This window comes from Coenobita brevimanus, chromosome 95, assembly GCF_032717465.1.
Source record: "Coenobita brevimanus isolate Jiangsu-jjx chromosome 95, ASM3271746v2, whole genome shotgun sequence".
Taxonomy (NCBI): Eukaryota; Metazoa; Arthropoda; class Malacostraca; order Decapoda; family Coenobitidae; genus Coenobita; species Coenobita brevimanus.
Window position 1 is genome coordinate 27,368,407 of NC_137048.1, and position 19,934 is coordinate 27,388,340.

The window sequence follows — 19,934 nt, forward strand, 5'->3', positions numbered from 1 at the left end:
ACACACTACACTACCCCTTCCTTACCTATACATAAATATCTGTCATCCCATTTACCTATCTATCTATCTATTTATCTATCTATCTATCATCATCACACCACACATACCACCATCAGTACATACCATTACGTATTCTTACACTTCACAATCATTACAGTGTATACGAAACATCACTACGCATCACCACACTCATCACCAACTCCATGTCTGCCATCATCATCATCATCATCATTATCACATATCCTCCTCATCATAATAATATCCATCATCATCATCATCATAGTAATAATATCCTTCATCATCATCACAATAATAATAATCATCATCATCATCATACCCTTCCTTTATCACTCATTACCATCATCACCATTACTATATTCATCAAAGGCATTAAGGCATCCACACCTACTGCCATCATCATCATCATTATCATCATCATCAAGGCCCCACTACCACACCCTCATCATTCTTTATTACCCTCATCAAATTTGCCTGAATCACCAGTCATCACCACCCACTTCCAAACTTAGAGATGTTGTGAAGTGATGTGGAGTGGTATTAGTGTGGAGTGGTGTGGAATGGAGTGGTATTGGTGTAGGGTGGTGAGCGGCGGTGTGAAGTGGTGTGTGATGGTGTGGAACTGGTGTGGTTTGATGTGGTGTCGTGTGGTGGGAAGTCATATCGAGTGGATGTGGATGATGTTAAGTGGTGCAGAGCTGTAATGTGGTGTGGAATAATTGTGGAGTGGTGTGTGGTATAAGGAGGTATGTAGTGGAGTGGACTGGAGTTATATGTGGAGTGGCACTGTGTGGCTTGGCATGGGATGGTGTATATTGGTGTGGGTAGCGTGGAATGGAGTATTTCTGGAATGGTATGGGGTGGTGTGGAGGGGGCGTGGACAGGCATGTGGTGATGCAGAGTGGTGTGGGTGGTGTGGTGGAGAGTGAATTTGCTATGGAGTGGGTGTGGACTGGCAAAGGGTGGATGAAATTAGTGCTGAGTGGTGTGGAGTTTCTACAGAGATTGTAGATTGATGTGTGTGAATTGGTGTGAAGCGAGAAGGATATTGCATGGGGTGAGTGTAGGAATGAATGGATGTGGAATACGTTACTACGGTGTGTGGTGGCGTGGACTGGGTGAATATGAAGTACTTTGGAGTGGAGTGTAATAGTCTGGAGTGGTATGGTGTGGAATGAGTGAGACTGGAGCGAGTGTCGAGTATTCTGAAGTGGAGTGTAGCAGTCCAAAGTGATGTGGAGTAGAGTGCAGTAGTGTGGAATGAAATTGAGATTGTGGAGTATATGTGGAGTGAGTGGATAAGAAGATGTCGGAAGTGGAGTGTTGTAATTATAGGTGGTGATGAATGGAGTGAGGGTGGAGTGGGACAGAGTGAATATGAAGTAGCGTGAAGGTGTAGAAGGACATGGAGTGGCGTGATGTGCAAGTTGTGAGCATGGAGTGAGAGTGTGAGGAATGGTGTAGGGTGGAACGATACGTGTGGAGTGGATGTGGATTATGATGACGTGGAGTGTAGTTGTCTAAAGTGGTGTGGAAGAGAATGGAGTAGTGTGATACAGTGTGGAAGGAAATGGGGTGCTGTGGTAGAAAGTGAAGTGATGAAGAGTGGGTATGGAGTGCGGAGTATGCTGGCGTGAAGTAGTATAAAGTGATGTGGAATAGAGTGTAGTCGTGTGATATGGTGCGGAAGAAAGTGGAATGATGTGGGGTGGATAAGAACTGATGTGGAGTAGTGTGGAGTGATGTGGAGTAGTGTGGAGTGGTGTGGAGTAAAGTGGAGTAGGCGTGAGAGGAGCCATAAACTTAATGAAGAAGTCTGCCAGGGGGGAGAAAGAGCAAGGTAAATAACAATAATACCTCTCGCTCAATTATACTCTCTCTCTCTCTCTATTTATCTATCTGTCTATCCATTCATCATCCATCCATCTATCCATAACTCAATCAATAATTCTATCATTCAATCTACCTATTAATCAACCTAACTATTTATTCACCCACCAGTCTATCCATTCATCCATCTATCTATCTATCTATCTATCACACAAGCTGATACTCCTGCAAGTCTCCTTTATATCACAAAATCACCTCAACTACTGCCCTCTGTTTCATCGTCCACTTTAACTCTCAGGCTCCATGACTCGCCCTCAGCTGAATAAAATCGTCTGGCTTTAGCTAAATAGAATACGAGAGTTGTCCCCACAGTGAGTGGGTTAAGGGTACCTGTATCAACACTCCCAGGCTTCTTTATTCATATCTATGCTGAAGAAAATCGTCTGAAGGCAGCAAGAAGATAAAAATCGTCTTCCAAATGAGAGCGCTAACCTCCTCTTTTTTTTTAATGCTGAGTTATTATTTAGGTGATGGAGATGGAAGCCTTCACGCGTTGGTACAGGTATGAAGGGGAGGTGGAGCTGCCCGGCTGTACATATGTCCCTCAGTTCCCCCCCTCTCTATCCCTTGAAAGGAGGATAGAGGACTGCAGAAAAAGGGGTAATTTCGGCCTCAAGTCCTTTTGAGGGATTGGGAGGTCAAGGGCCTGGGAGGTCGAGGGATAGAGAGGCCAAGGAATAGGGAGGCCAAGGGACAGGGAGGTCGAGGGATTGGGAGGTAGAGGGATAGGGAGGTGGAGGGACAGGGAGGTCGAGAAACAAGGAGGAAGTTCAGGGACATAATTTTGTACAACGGGGCAGTGAATCCGTCCAGTCACATCGGGGCCACTACGTGAAGGCGTCCCTCTCCAGCATCAATTCCATCATCAGCAAGGAGGCTACTGAAGAAAACATTTTACCCTTTTCAAACAAATCTCTTCAAATTTATATGAAAAAAAATCTATAGAAACCAAAAATTTAGAGCAAAAAAACCTAAATTAATTTCTAGTTTGTGTATCGGTATTTTATTTTTCACATTTAATCTTAGGCGAGAAAAATAATCCCACTCGAAATTAATATCCTGCTACGTCAAGGGCTATTTGTGTAGTACGCCTGGATCTCTTAATTAAAACGTGTGTGTGTGTGTGTGTGTGTGTGTGGGTGTCTGTGTGTGTGTGTGAAAGAGAGAGAGAGAGAGAGAGAGAGAGGAAGTTATATGAGAGAGGAAGCTGTAGAAAGGAGGCCATCTCTAGAAATGGTTGTCAGCTTGATTGCCTATCCCTCCTCCCCACTAGAGAGAGAGAGAGAGAGAGACACACACACACACACACACACACACACACACACACACACACACACACACATGGGGTACTTGCGGATATTAGCTGTTATGGGCCAATGCTCTGACGTGACCTGGGTTTATCTCTTTGGGTTACCGCACAGGCGTGAGGTGTAGGTGTAGCGGAGATGTGATAGGGTGTAGTGGGGTGTAGGGAGGTGTGGTGGGGTGAAAGGGGGGTGTAGGAAGGTGTGGTGAGGTGTGGACAGGTATAGTATGTTTTGGTGGGGCTTGATGGTTTCTGGTAGGGTGTGCATGGGTACAGGAAGGTGTGGCTGGGTGTGGTGAGGGTGTGCTTGGGTATAGAAGGGTGTGGCAGGGTGTGGTGGGAGTGCGGTTCGGTGTAGAAGGGTGTCCTGGGGTTTTGGATGGGTGCAGAAGGGTATGGTGGGATGTGGATGGGTGTACACGGGTAAGGGTGTGGTAAGTTTTGGAGGAGTGTGGTGAGTTGTGGCAGGGTGTGGGTGGGTGTAGAAGAGAGTGAAAGGGTGTGGGTGGATGTAGACGAGGGTGAAAAGGTATGGGTGGGTGTAGACGAGGATGAAAGGGTGTGGGCGGGTGTCGACGAGAGTGAAAGGGTGTGGGTGGATGTAGACGAAGGTGAAAGGGTGTGGGTGGGTGTAGACCAGGGTGAAAGGGTGTGGGTGGGTGTGGAAGAATTTGGTGAGATGTGGAAGGGTGTGGTGAGACGCAGAATGGTATGACTGTGTGTACAGGGGTGTATGAGGTGTAGTGGGAGGTGAATGGTGATGAAAAATTAATATAGTGGGCGTAAGTGATCGTGGCGATGTGTATGGTGTGTTGCGGTGTGCTGTAAAGGGATGTCGTTAAGGATGGGGATGAGTATGGTGAATGTTTAGTGGCGCCGTTAGGGAGTGAAAGGTGGAGTGTGATGTGCCGTGTAGTGTGGTGCAGTGTGGTGTGGGTATGAGAGGTCAGGTGTGGAGTGGAGTAGGTGATGTGATGTGATGTGGTGTGGTGTGGTGTGGTCATGGAGTGGGTGGTGTGGTGTGGTGTGGTGTAGTGTGGTGTGGTGTGATGTGATGAGGGAGTGGGTGATGTGATGTGATGTGGTGTAGTGTAGGAGTGGATGATGTGGTGTGGTGTGATGTGGTGAGGGAGTGGAGTGGTATGGTGCGGTGTGGTGTGGTGTGGTAAGGGAGTGGGTGGAGTGGTGTGGTGTGGTGTGGTAAGGGAGTGGATGGAGTGGTGTGGTGTGGTGTGGTAAGGGAGTAGGTGGAGTGGTGTGGTGTGGTGTGGTAAGGGAGTGGGTGGAGTGGTGTGGTGTGGTGTGGTAAGGGAGTGGGTGGAGTGGTGTGGTGTGGTGTGGTAAGGGAGTGGGTGGAGTGGTGTGGTGTGGTGTGGTAAGGGAGTGGGTGGAGTGGTGTGGTGTGGTGTGGTAAGGGAGTGGGTGGTGTGGTGTGGTGTGGTGTGGTGTAGGAGTGGGTGGAGTGGTGTGGTGTGGTGTGGTGTGGTAAGGGAGTGGGTGGAGTGGTGTGGTGTGGTGTGGTAAGGGAGTGGATGGAGTGGTGTGGTGTGGTGTGGTAAGGGAGTAGGTGGAGTGGTGTGGTGTGGTGTGGTAAGGGAGTGGGTGGAGTGGTGTGGTGTGGTGTGGTAAGGGAGTGGGTGGAGTGGTGTGGTGTGGTGTGGTAAGGGAGTGGGTGGAGTGGTGTGGTGTGGTGTGGTAAGGGAGTGGGTGGAGTGGTGTGGTGTGGTGTGGTAAGGGAGTGGGTGGAGTGGTGTGGTGTGGTGTGGTAAGGAGTGGGTGGAGTGGTGTGGTGTGGTGTGGTAAGGGAGTGGGTGGAGTGGTGTGGTGTGGTGTGGTAAGGGAGTGGGTGGAGTGGTGTGGTGAGGTGTGGTAAGGGAGTGGGTGGAGTGGTGTGGTGTGGTGTGGTAAGGGAGTGGGTGGAGTGGTGTGGTGTGGTGTGGTAAGGGAGTGGTATGGTGCGGTGTTGTGTGGTGTGGTTAGGGAGTGGTGTGGTGTGGTAAGGGAGTGGGTGGGGTGGTGTGGTGTGGTGTGGTAAGGGAGTGGGTGGGGTGGTGTGGTGTGGTGTGGTAAGGGAGTGGGTGGAGTGGTGTGGTGTGGTAAGGGAGTGGGTGGAGTGGTGTGGTGTGGAGTGGTGTGGTAAGGGAGTGGGTGGAGTGGTGTGGTGTGGTGTGGTGTGGTAAGGGAGTGGGTGGAGTGGTGTGGTGTGGTGTGGTAAGGGAGTGGTATGGTGCGGTGTGGTGTGGTGTGGTAAGGGAGTGGTGTGGTGTGGTAAGGGAGTGGGTGGTGTGGTGTGGTGTGGTGTGGTAAGGGAGTGGGTGGAGTGGTGTGGTGTGGTGTGGTAAGGGAGTGGGTGGAGTGGTGTGGTGTGGTGTGGTGTGGTAAGGGAGTGGGTGGAGTGGTGTGGTGTGGTGTGGTAAGGGAGTGGGTGGTGTGGTGTGGTAAGGGAGTGGGTGGAGTGGTGTGGTGTGGTGTGGTGTGGTAAGGGAGTGGGTGGAGTGGTGTGGTGTGGTGTGGTAAGGGAGTGGGTGGAGTGGTGTGGTGTGGTGTGGTGTGGTAAGGGAGTGGGTGGAGTGGTGTGGTGTGGTGTGGTGTGGTAAGGGAGTGGGTGGAGTGGTGTGGTGTGGTGTGGTAAGGGAGTGGGTGGAGTGGTGTGGTGTGGTGTGGTGTGGTAAGGGAGTGGGTGGAGTGGTGTGGTGTGGTGTGGTGTGGTAAGGGAGTGGGTGGAGTGGTGTGGTGTGGTGTGGTGTGGTAAGGGAGTGGGTGGAGTGGTGTGGTGTGGTGTGGTAAGGGAGTGGGTGGAGTGGTGTGGTGTGGTGTGGTTAGGGAGTGGGTGGAGTGGTGTGGTGTGGTGTGGTAAGGGAGTGGGTGGTGTGGTGTGGTGTGGTGTGGTAAGGGAGTGGGTGGAGTGGTGTGGTGTGGTGTGGTGTGGTAAGGGAGTGGGTGGTGTGGTGTGGTGTGGTGTGGTAAGGGAGTGGGTGGAGTGGTGTGGTGTGGTGTGGTAAGGGAGTGGGTGGAGTGGTGTGGTGTGGTGTGGTGTGGTAAGGGAGTGGGTGGAGTGGTGTGGTGTGGTGTGGTAAGGGAGTGGGTGGAGTGGTGTGGTGTGGTGTGGTAAGGGAGTGGGTGGAGTGGTGTGGTGTGGTGTGGTGTGGTAAGGGAGTGGGTGGAGTGGTGTGGTGTGGTGTGGTGTGGTAAGGGAGTGGGTGGAGTGGTGTGGTGTGGTGTGGTAAGGGAGTGGGTGGAGTGGTGTGGTGTGGTGTGGTAAGGGAGTGGGTGGTGTGGTGTGGTGTGGTGTGGTGTAGGAGTGGGTGGAGTGGTGTGGTGTGGTGTGGTGTGGTAAGGGAGTGGGTGGAGTGGTGTGGTGTGGTGTGGTAAGGGAGTGGGTGGAGTGGTGTGGTGTGGTGTGGTAAGGGAGTGGGTGGAGTGGTGTGGTGTGGTGTGGTAAGGGAGTGGGTGGTGTGGTGTGGTGTGGTGTGGTGTAGGAGTGGGTGGAGTGGTGTGGTGTGGTGTGGTGTGGTAAGGGAGTGGGTGGAGTGGTGTGGTGTGGTGTGGTAAGGGAGTGGGTGGAGTGGTGTGGTGTGGTGTGGTAAGGGAGTGGGTGGTGTGGTGTGGTGTGGTGTGGTGTGGGAGTGGGTGGAGTGGTGTGGTGTGGTGTGGTGTGGTAAGGGAGTGGGTGGAGTGGTGTGGTGTGGTGTGGTAAGGGAGTGGAGTGGTATGGTGCGGTGTGGTGTGGTGTGGTGTGGTGTGGTGTGGTAAGGGAGTGGGTGGAGTGGTGTGGTAGTGCCTAGCGAGGTGCAGTAAGCGTGGCAGGAGTGGAAAATGTGGAGCGGCCTGGAAGAAATAACCAGAAGAATGTTAAGTGGATAGACAGAAGAGCAATGTACTCGTATATCTGTCTGTCCGTCTATCTATCTATCTACTTACCTATGTGTATCAATCTCTCCCTCTTTGTATCTATCTATTGCCTAACGCAGCATCTTGTGAGGAGTGGCCAGGAGAACAGTACCTCCAAGTTAGTTTGTCCCTACCCAGAGATGTCGCCATACATATAAACTCTAGCATAATACATACATACATACATACATAAATGCATACATATAGCCCTGGTCTCTGCAGTATCCTTCATTGAATATTCTCTCTCTCTCTCTCTCTCTCTCTCTCTCTCTCTCTCTCTCATACATATAACACAGTGCCCTTCCCAGCAATACCCGTAATGGAATATGCCTCTCCTATGAGAAAGATGGCGTGGGAGGGAGTACTCTAGATGTAATAACCCCGAGTAGCACATTTTTACCTGTATGTATTACCTCTTTCACACACACACACACACACACACACACACACGTGAAGGTGATAAATGTTGCGAAAGTGTGTGTGTGTGTGTGTGTGTGTGTGTGTGTGTGTGTGTGTGTGTGTGTGTGTGTGTGTGTGTGTGTGTGTGTGTGTGTGTGTGTGTGTGTGTGTGTGTGTGTGTGTGTGTGTGTGTGTGGAATTTAAGATGGAGTGAGATCCATCTGTCCACTCTAATGCCAGGCCTGCCCTTCAGAGAGAGAGAGAGAGAGAGAGAGAGAGAGAGAAATTCATCCTCCACCCCCACAGGATACCCAGCGGCAGGTAGTGGCTTGGGTGGGGGACCTGAAGAAGATAATCACGCTAATAACTCCATCATTAGTGAATTTAATGGAAGCAATTAGGATGGGATGACATCAACAGCCTCTCTCTGGGCACAAACACTGACACACCTACATCAAAGGGATTATAAAGGCAATTTAAACCTTTGACAGACTCGATCTCATTCAGCGCAATAAAAATCACATGAATATATTACCTAACCTGAGTTGATGTTACGTAACCTCGATCTGTTTGACCATGTATAGGTTCCTTGTCAGAGTCCCTAACCTCACAAAAGTCGTGTAGTGTCAGCATGGGTAAAATTCTTAAGTGTCCGTAGCTCAGAATAGGATAATGGAATTGCTGTTTTCCTTCAGTTGAATAAAACTGTCTGGTGAAATAAAAAGAACCTAATGAAAATACATCCTCGGAGTGGAGAGTGGAGTTTTCAATGCTTATATTTCCTTCAGCTAAACAAAATCGTCTGGAGGCAGCCTGAATGATGCACGTCAACCTCATTTATATTAGTAAAAAATACGATACAAAAATTTAAAAAAGGTTAAATCAACATTGCTTTTAATCTTTTTAGTATGTCAGGGTGTTCTGGTGATTTCTTCTTCCTATTCTCAAGACGATTTTCCTCATCTTGGGATAGATTTTATGTGCTGGAGGGGCTGGATATAGCATTACATTAACCCTTTCAGTTCAGAGGAAAATAAATAATCATCCGGATATCTCGAAAAATTAAGAATATATATAAAATGCTTGGAAATGGGATGCAACTATGCTTGGAAATATAAGGGAAAAAACGTGCAATTCTGTAGGTATATTGAAAAATTATAATCTCTCTCTCACACACACACACACACACACACACACACACACACACACACACACACACACACACACACACACACAATAACAATAATAATACCTTAATACTAATAATAATAATAATAATAATAATAACGATGCCAAGAAACTAGAAGAAGGAATGACTGGAAATACAGGAGGAAAATTATATAACCATGAAAATACGTAAAAAAGGTCATATAAAAAAAGATATCTCGTACCTATAAACTAAACAATAACAATGTCATATCTAGAAATTAAAAAATATATACTGAATGTAGAAATCTAGAGAAAAAACACTACATTTAGAAATCTGACAAAAAAAACTATGCCCCCAAAAAATGGATGAAAAAATATTGGTATTACAAATGTGAAGGAAAAAATACTGCATCAAGAAATGTGAGGAAAAAACAATATGACAAGAAATATGAAAAAAATAGTGTAACTCGAAATGGGAGGGGAAGACGACTGCAAACATGAGAGAGAAAAATCCTGAAGACAAAAAACAGAATATAAAAGAAAGAATCATCATATACAAAAACTGGAAGAAAAATAATACAATGGCTGGAATTAGAAAGAAAAGTACATTACACAGAAATTACAAAAATAAAAAAAAATATCGAAGAGTAAGGACACAGTACAAATATGAGAAAGAATAACAAATACATCTCAAAAGAAACATAGAATCTAGAAAATGAAAAACTGTTATATCTAGAAATGGGAAAGGAAAAATGACTATACTCCTTTTACTCTAACCTGGCCTAAAACTGCCATCCCTCCATAATGAATGCTGAGATATAGCAACAGATAAACATTAGAATATGGTGCTCACGAAGTCGAGCTGTGGATGTGAGTCGAAGTATCATCTATTTTCGCCATAAAGAAACGCGAAATAAGCTACAATAGGATGAAAAATCTGGGCCATGTTAGAGTATAAAAAGACTAAATACAAGACAGAAGGAAGGAAGGAATAATGAAGAATTAGCACCGAGTCATAATATGGATATATGGCACTGCAGGAGTAGACGGACAATAAAGGACGAAAGAAACACGGAAATATCGAGAAAGAGGTAGGACAGAAGAGCAGAAGAGGAGAGAAAGGAGAGAATGACTGGAGACAAAATGGGCCTTTTTAGTCGCCTCTTACGACAAGCAGGGACACTGGGAAGTATTCTTTCTCTCCCTTCCCAGGGGTACACGACAAAATAGCAAGGCAAATGTAGTGTGTAGGCAGCGGGTGTGAAATATTCTATCTGGCCTGAGGAAGCTGTGTAAAGAATATAGAGCCGTAGTATCATCTTCTTCCACCAGCGTGAACTAAGCTACAAAAGGAAGAAAAATCCGGCCCAAGTTGGAGCAAAAAAAGTTGAGAATACAAGAAAGAATAGCGAGGCAGATGTAATGTGTCGGCAGCGGGTGTGGAATATTCTATCTGGCCTGGGGGGAGTTGAGCTGACAATGGGACACAAGTAAAGGATCATCTGGTGGGGAGATGGGATGGTACATGAGTAGGCAGGGTCTTCGATTTTCTGGGTTCTCTGTCTTGGTTCTCTTCCTTGTCTTGTGTGGTTCCTGATTTCTTATGTAGGTTGGTGGGTGGGTGGATGGACGGATGGAGTTTTTCTTCAGATAAATGGATGGATGGATGGATGGAAGGATGGATGGATGGATGGATGGATGGATGGATGGATGGATGGATGAACGGACGGATGGGGAGATATATTAAATGCATACATACAGAGAGAGAGAGAGAGAGAGAGAGAGAGAGAGAGAGAATATCTGGCGCTAACTTAAACATCGTCCTGAATCACACTCTTTCCAGAAATATTCACCGTCTTCCAGTCCTCCTCTTTCTCTTTCCATGTTTACTTTTTTATTCATCTTCTTCCACTCAATTTCTTAGTATTTCTCGGTTTATTCTTCATTTTATTCGTTTACTCCTCCAGTCACCTCCTCTCTGCTCTTCTTCCTCTTTTTTAATGATTCTTATTTTGTTTATTTAGTTCCTAACCTTTTCAGCATGTTAATTCTTTTCCAGTGTTCACCTTCGTGTTTCCAGGTTCTTTCCATGCTATGCCTTCCAGTTTCGTCTTATTTTTTCATCTTATTTTCCCTTCTCTTTATTTTATTTTAAGGAGACAGAACGAGTTTGAATCTTACTCTTTCCGACATTGTTCATCCTCTCTTGTCTTCCATTTCGTGTCTCCAGTCTTCCAGTTCCTTCATACCTTCTTCCTCCTTCCTTCTAGCTGTCTTTCTCGCTCTTATCCTTCCTCCTATCCATCCTCTCTTCCACCCTCCTCCATTTCTTTCTCCTCTCTAGTCCAAGTCATATCTTCCTTCCTCTTCCCTCCCCAAAACACACACACACACACACACACACACACCTGTCTCTATTGATTCACCTCTATAGATAGGGTCTCACTGTCCCCCCCTCATCCTTCCTCTCTCTCTCTCTCTCTCTCTCTCTGCTATTCCCAGGAGGCCTACAGAGTGGGACATTAGTGAAGGTGAGGTTATGAATGGAGTAGGGATAACACATACCCCATAATCCCACTACCATTACCATACCATAGCCTCACTACCATACTCTACCATAGCCCTAGCCTCTCTCCCATACCTTACCATTCAGCCCACTACCATTACCCTACCATAACCTCTCTAACATACCCTACCACTGGCACTCCAATACCCCACCTTTACGCCCACTACCATAACCCTACCATAGCCTCTCTACCACATCCTATCTTCCATACTCTGCCATAGCCTCCTCCATGCCCTACCATTAAGCCCACTACCATAACCCTACCATAGCCTCTCTACCATACCCTACCATTATAAGTATATACAGCAAGGGATGTAATTCTCTTCATAAGACTGTACAATACGATCTACCCCTAAGACTAACGTAAGTAACTTTGCTCTCTCTCTCTCTCTCTCTCTCTCTCTCTCTCTCTCTCTCTCCCCCAGTACTACTACTACTTTTCCTACTATTACTTCTACCACCACCACCACCACCACCACTACTTCTACTACTACTACTACTAAGAATAAAGTACCGTATTCGATTACGTTCTCGAGTTTCACGTACCAGAGTAAAGCCATTATCAAAACAACCCCCCCCCCTCTCTCTGTCTCTCTCTCTCTCTCAAAAAGGTTACACAATGAAAGCCCTAGGTAATAAAATAGAGATAAATAGTATAAAAAAAAATAAAGGATACAGGTAAAAATAAAAGCAAGTAAATCAATAAAATCCCTTTAGCTTCAACGCATCAGTCCCTCCGGCAGGTAGTGCAGGGACGTAATGGTAAAAGTTAAGTGATTTAATTTGAGGTAATTTTAATTCACTGGTGCTCTCATTTCTCTCTGTGTCTGTCTGTCTGTCTGTCTCTGTCTCTCTAACTGAGGAAATGACTAACTGGAAGACTGACAAATTTTTACTGAGTAATCATTCAGCTGAGACAAAATAATTCCGAATTTCAAGAACCGGAGAGTGTACATAAATTCTCTCTCTCTATCTCTCTCTCATTAACTTTTTTTTCTTTTTTTAAACAGGGTGAGCGACAGTGACGGGTCGTGGTTGGAGCAGTTCACGTCGCTGGGGTGGCGCCATAACGAAACCATCCGATCCATAAGAGCACAAGGCAGACAGGGATCGAGAGACATGGCACCAGACATCTTGGCATCACTTATGAAGAATGAATTTAGACTGACGAAGGCTGAGGTAAAGATTCTCTCTGTCTATCTCATATATATGGAGTGGACATTCAAACGGCTAATAAGATGAGATGATATATATAGAGAGAGTGTTTATGTGTTTGTATGTACAGTATGTATTTACACATTTTGTCCTAAACAAATGCTCCGCAGAACCATTCATATTTAACCCCCCCCTCCTGGCTGTCGCATAAAACTCCTATCAAACATTCACAAGCCCGGCGGAAGAGAGAAAATATATATATATATATATATATATATATATATATATATATATATATATATTAAAAAATCGCTTGGGATTCATTTCCCAACCTTATATATGCCCAAGTGTGTTTAATAGGATTTTTTACTCCTACAAGACGATTTTATTCAGCTCAGTTTTTTTTTTTTAAGGAGGGGTTGTACTGAATTTCAGTAAACCCCTCCAATCTGAAGCTTTTCCTGGGTTGATTAAAATCGTCTGATATCAGTAACTGGAAACTGAAGGGAATCACCTTAAAAAATAATCATGGAATCATTGTGGTATGCGCATCTATGTGACACTCTCTTACATGTCTTAATTATATATATATATATATATATAATTAAGACATATAAGCCTACTCCATGAACAACCACAAAATAAACATGATATTAATCCCTGCAAGCCTTTTTTCTAGAGTCAATAAAATATGGAAAAAGAGAAACCTAATCTGAAAATTAAATTGCGATATATATGACAATTTTTGAGTAATATCTGTTTTTGAGTCACCCCTAAAAAAAAAAAAAAAACTAAGTAATGCGTAATATGGAAATGAATTTAGGATATTAGATCCGTAGCCATTTTTTATAATTTAGAAAAAAAAAGAAAATAGTGTAACAGAGGAGGTTAAAAAAGGATGAATATTTTGAAGGCTTGAACGATGAGTGAATAAAGGTGTATGGTTCACAATGTTCACTGGGTATGGTGATGGTAGTGCTCCTGCTTGTGTGTGTGTGTGTGTGTGTGTGTGTGTGTGTGTGTGTGTGTGTGTGTGTGTGTGTGTGTGTGTGTGTGTGTGTGTTTTCAGGACTCAACTCATTCACTCACCCACTCACTCAATCGCTCTGCCCATCTGTCTGTCTATATATTAATTTATCTATCCATCTATCGGTCTGTCGGTCTGTCTGTATTCTTGTTTGTCTCTGTCTATGTTTTTATCTGTGTGTCTGTCTGTTGGAATCATCATCATCATCATTTATTTTATGCAAGAAAGAAGAAACCAAAGGCTAAGAGCCCACAAACTGTTCCTTCCAAGAAAAACAAAAAAAACAAAAACAATACAAAAGGGAGCCAAATTCAAGATCCATTCATTTCTAGACGCCAGGACATACTGCGTTTGAAAGACTGGAGATCATATGAAGCAGGAAATACAGACAGAGGGAGTCAGTTCCACAGTAGACCAGTTGCAAATATGAAGGACTGGGAGTAAAGGTTAACTCTTGCATCAGAGAGTTGCACAGAAAAGGGATGAGAGTTTGCTGCTAGACGGGTGCTACGCGCCCGTCGTAGAGGTGGAGGGATGCAAGCAAACAGTTCAAAAGAGCAGTGACCATTAAAGTAGCGACAAAAAAGAGATAATGATGCAACAGTGCGGCGAAGAGACAGAGGTTGAAGGGAACCAGTAATGGGATGAGAGTTAATGAGACGAAATGCCTTTGACTCCACCCTATTAAGAAGAGCTGTATGTGGGGAGCCTCCCACACATGAGAGTTCTACACAGGGGCGAATAAAACCCGTGTATAAAGTCAACAATCGTGCAGGGGTAAAGAAGGTACGGAGTAGGCATTAGCAGACTACCTATGGAGGAGGAGGAGGAGGAGGAGGAGGAGGAGGACCTACAACAATGATTCTATAGTCAATTTCGCAATACGGAAAGCAAAAAAAAGACAAAAGTGAAGTTAATATAATAATAATAATAATATATGATGATGATGATGAAATAACGCGTGAAGAGCAAAGGTTAGATTAGGTTAGGTGAACAAAGGGAAGCTGGTGCGAAAATTTGAAGAACATGAAGAAAATGATAGGTGAGAGAGAGAGAGAGAGAGAGAGAGAGAGAGAGAGAGAGAGAGAATAATTGAAAGGATTGGAAGGTCTTTTGTAGTGGACAGACTGGATGAACTCCGGGATTAGGTGTGTGGCGATGGATGAAAGGATAGAGTTGGTGTGGATTTGACGGGGGAGAGGTTTGTGGGGGAATGTTAACAGGATGGGGTGAGAAAGGAGGATGTGGGAGAGGATGGCGTGAGGTGGGGGGAGTGAGAATAGAGGGTAGGGGCCGAGTGGGGGGATGTGTAAGAGTCTGGAGAATGAGCTGTGCGTGTGTCAGATCATTTTAGAGTGAGATGTGCATGTGCAGTTTGGTTTTAGAGTGAGATATACACATGTAAGTTTAATTCAGAGAGAGGAGTACATGTGTAAGTTTATTTTAAAGTGAGATATACATGTGTAGGGTTATGCTGAAATGGCTGTGTTTGTAAGAAAGGGTGCACATGCCAAAAATTGCACCCCACCTCGACTGAACCTCAAACAGATGAGTACATAAGAACACATAATGGGACAGTTTACTACACCCTCTTGAATGCCAACCCTCCACTGGGACTGAACCCAGGTTAAGAGGATTGGTCGACCCGCAGACTATTAACCCGACCACTAGCTATTCCACAGAGGAGGTGAAAATGAAGGAACAGGGAGGAAGCAGGAAGGAGACTAGGAGGAAGTACGGATGTGGGTGGGAGGAGGGGATAGACGCAGCGGGGAGGTTAGGGGGGTGGGGAGGCAGCCAGATGGTCACCCCTTGCCAGCTTAAGCCAGGCACTGAAGGACTAAGCCATCTCGTCTGTCGCATGGCATCATCAGTGACGTGGACTAATGGACAGGGTGTGTGTGGGCGTGTGGTATTTATTTGTGTTCCCCTTACAGTTGTCACCCGTCTTCTTTGCATTATTTTTCTTGTGATAAGAGAGAGCAAAGGAATTTGAGAATCATTTGCTGTGAAGACCCTGACAGACAGATAAACAGATATATACGAGCAGATAGAAAGAATAATAGATAGACAGACAGGCAGACAGATAGACTGACAGAGGCTCCTCCATGCCTGAGAAATGGAGGGACAGGAATACACTGCGACAGAACATGAGCACTGTAATCACTACGGAATCCTTTATGGACAATTTTTCTATACTGAGTCACCGCAAGTCTCTCCTAAGCTGAATTAAATCGTCTGAGGCAAGCAAGGACACAACCCAACATCAGTGTCCTCAGTTGAATAAAATCGTCTGGCGTCAGTTTGGGAATAAAATGCTAGAGTTATCCCCACCACTGAAGGGAGGGCTAAAAATTTTCCTCCAGTAATTCCAAATCTGTCCTCCTGTGTCCGGCGTGGCATTGGGTGCAAACAGGCTGTGAGTCGCTCTTTCAGCTCTGACGGAGTGGGAAGACGGGGTGGAGAGGAGGAGGGTAGGGCGGAGGGGTGGGGGTTAGGGTGGAGGGGTGGGGAAGTGGAGTGGTGAGGGATGGAGGGGTGGAGGGTGGGGGGTGATTCATGGGCTGTGATTCGGTCTTTCAGCTCTGACGGGGTGGAGGGGTGGGGGGTAGGTTGGAGGGGCGGGTTGACGGGGCAGAGGTGTGGGATGGGGTGGGGGGTAGGGTGGAGGGGTGGGTTGACGGGGTAGAGGGGTGGGATGTGATGGGGGGTAGGGCGGAGGGGCGGGTTGACGGGGTAGAGAGGTGGGATGGGGTGGGGGGTAGGGTGGAGGGGCGAGTTGACGGGGTAGAGGGGTGGGATGGGGTGGGTGGTAGGGTGGAGGGGTGGGTTGACGGGGTAGAGGGGTGGGATGGGGTGGAGGGATGGTGGGGAGGTGGAGGGGTGATTCAAGGGCTGAGTGCTGCATTCAGGGCGGCACTATCACACGTCACGGCTCAGGTCAGCGGAATAGAGGCTGAGTTCTGGGATCATCATACTAACCATCATCATACTAACCATCATCACACTAACCATCATCACACTAAACATCATCATACTAACTATTATCATGCTAACCATCACCACACTAACCATATCACACTAACCATCATCACACTAACCATCATCATACTAACCATCATCACACTAACCATCATCACACTAACCATCATCATACTAACCATCATCACACTAACCATCATCATACTAACCATCACCACACTAACCATCATCATACTAACCATCATCACACTAACCATCATCATACTAACCATCATCACACTAACCATCATCATACTAACCATCACCACACTAACCATCATCATACTAACCATCATCACACTAACCATCATCATACTAACCATCATCACACTAACCATCATCATACTAACCATCATCATACTAACCATCATCACACTAACCATCATCATACTAACCATCATCACACCACCATCATCATACTAACCAGGATGTCCGTCCGTAACCAAAATTCCTCCAATAACACTACTAGTTGTATGTACGAGTATATACAGTATATTGTCAATCTGGAAAATTTCACTAGCAAGTAAGGAGGGCTTCATGCAAATATTTCACCTACTTGCACGTGACTGAAGGAGGATGGATGGGTGGACGAACAGACTGATGGGTGGATGAATGGGTCGATGGATGGATGAACGGGTCGATGAATGGACGAGCAGGAGGATGGCTGGGTGGACGAACAGATTGATGGGTGAATGAATGGGTCGATGGATGGACGGATGGATGGATCGATGGAAGGATGGATCGATGGATGGACGAGCAGGAGGATGGCTGGGTGGACGAACAGACTGATGGGTGGATGAATCGGTCGATGGATGGATGAATGGGTCGATGGATGAATAGGTCGATGGATGGATGGACGAGCAGATGGATGGACAAACAGATGGATGAACACAGAGGTAAATGTATAGGCAGACGAGTTGATAGACGATTGGATGGATGGATGGACGTATAAATAACACAGACGGATGCATGACAGAATGGACAAATGGATTTATAAATAAGCTGATGTCAGTAAAAAAAAAAACGAAACACGAAATTTCCCAAACACTTTCGTGCATTCACATTTTTAGGGGAGAGCAAAGGACGAGTAACTAATGCTATGTTTCCCACTTTAAGCTCTAAATACACGAAAACGCTCGAGAAATTTCGTGTCTGCCTTTTTCCTTATGGGCATCATTATATATACTCATTATAATATTCATCACATTTACTAAAACATACAGCTGTTCATCACTACACTCATCACTCACCATCCTACCTGCGTCATCATTTTACTACCACGCACCTGGGAGGGAGGGAGAGAGAGAGAGAGAGAGAGAGAGAGAGAGAGAGAGAGAGAGAGCACCGTTCCATGGATATTAGCTGAGAAAATATGAGTAACAGGTGTCGTTATCCCCCCCCCTCTCTCTCTCTCTCTCTCTCTCTCCAGCCAGCCAGCCATCAATCTCCAGAGTCATAATTTATACATACCATCTCGTGGACCCAATTAGCCCAAACTACCACTAATTACCCTTCAACCACCCATAACTTACGCTTAGACTAAATTGCCTTCCATATTACCTTCATCCACACTGCCACCACACCCACCCCATCCACAACCCTTCCATCCTTACTATCTACATCCACAACAACACCATAGGCACAACATCCAGCCCTATATACGCTCACTACCTACCTACCTACACACACACACACACACACACACAACAAACCCCACCCATCCACCCCATACCAAGCACCCCAACCTCACCCAATCTTCAAAACGCAGATCATCTTCCAGTATACCTCATGCCTCACTTTTCTTTTTCCCAACACACACATGTAATCCCCAACTTACTACACTTCGCCTCTAGAGCTTAATTAAAGTTGCCTGGACAGTTTTACAAGACTCAGCAGGCAAACTTTAACCTGGTGGAGTAAAAATATGTTGCTTGGAAGTTGAGAGAAGAGGAGGAGGGGAGCTTAAGTTTGTCGCAATCACGGGACGCACGCAAAATGTCTTCCCCCGCCCCCTCGCCACGTTTTTTCACTTGTGTTAATAAGGTGGTGGCTGAGAGAGAGAGAGAGAGAGAGAGAGAGAGAGAGAGAGAGAGAGAGAGAACAGAAAATCTAGGAAGGACATCTGTCGAATCGCAACGTCTTTTCTTATAATAATAATCATCATCATCATCATCACCATCATCAACATGACCATCACCTTAATATCCTAACATCCACTGCTCCTCAGAACTGCAATTACAAAAGTGAATAGAACGAAAAATATTGAATCCCTCTAACTGAACGATTAAAAACACTCACCTAAATATTACACGACAGTATACTGAAACTCACCATCTGAAAAAAGACAAAAAAAGATTCATTATTTTCACTAGGTAAAAAAAAAAAAAAAAAAAAAAAAAAAAAAAAAAAACGTTATTATCATGCTGTCTGTCTGTCTGTCTGTCTTTCTCTCTCTCTCTCTCTCTCTCTCTCTCTCTCTCTCTCTCCAAACAACCATCAATCTCCAGTCATAGTTTATACATACCACTCTGATAAGATTTACTATCAGTTTATCTACAGCCAGACGCCACAATATTTACTTATGTACTGATATGCCTTTAATAATCTACTTATATACTTAACAAATACTATTTACCTGTTTATTCGAATGCTTGTTTTATTAGGTGTCGGGAATTAGGTGTCAAGTATAAGGTATGAGGTGTCAGGTATCAGGTGCTAGGTGTCAAGTATCAGGTATTAAGTAATGAAAATCAGGTGTATTAGGTACCGTGTCAGGTGTCAAAAATGAAGCATCAGGTATAAGGTGTCAGATATAAGGCGACAGGTATAAAGTACTATGTGTAAGGTGTCAGGTATAAGGTGTCAGATATAGGGCGACAGGTATAAAGTATTATATGTAAGGTGTCAGGTATAAGGTGTCGGGTACAAGGAGTCAGTATAAGGGGCTGTGTCTTCTCACCGTCTTGTCCAGCCGTCAGAAACACCCTTCTTCTTGCCTGACCTTCACTCACCTCTGCCCTTTCACACACACACACACACACACACACACACACACACACACACACACACACACACACACACACACACACACAAGCAAATCCAGTGCAAACACACATGCACATCCTTAACGACCAATAACACAACGAAATACAGCTCCTGACACACACACACACACACACACACACTTAACGACCAATAACAGCATCTCCCACGCACACACATATTACCTACATAACCTCTCACAAACACACACACATATGGCCTCCTTCCCCCCCCCTCTCTTTCTCTCTATTCCATTGTATCTACTGCTTCCTCACTCTCTCTTGTTTTCTCTTTCCCCTCCCTCACTCATAGATATTCATTCCTTTTTTTTTCCTATGTATTTTTCACACACACACACACACACACACACACACACACACACACACACACACACACACACACACACACACAAACCCTCCCTTCCACACACACATAATCATCCACTATAATAAAGTAGATACGCATCATTG

General features: G+C 45.5%; 1 protein-coding gene across 1 annotated transcript in view; it reads left to right on the plus strand.

Annotated features, from left to right (window-relative positions):
• The window catches only part of LOC145413129 (BAI1-associated protein 3-like), a 332,548-nt gene that overhangs the window by 180,757 nt on the left and 131,857 nt on the right, over positions 1 to 19,934 (plus strand). Inside the window, exon 2 of the mRNA XM_080282847.1 lies at positions 12,230 to 12,398. Within this exon, the coding sequence (XP_080138973.1) occupies positions 12,230 to 12,398 (169 nt within the window). The remainder of the gene's footprint in view (positions 1 to 12,229; positions 12,399 to 19,934) is intronic.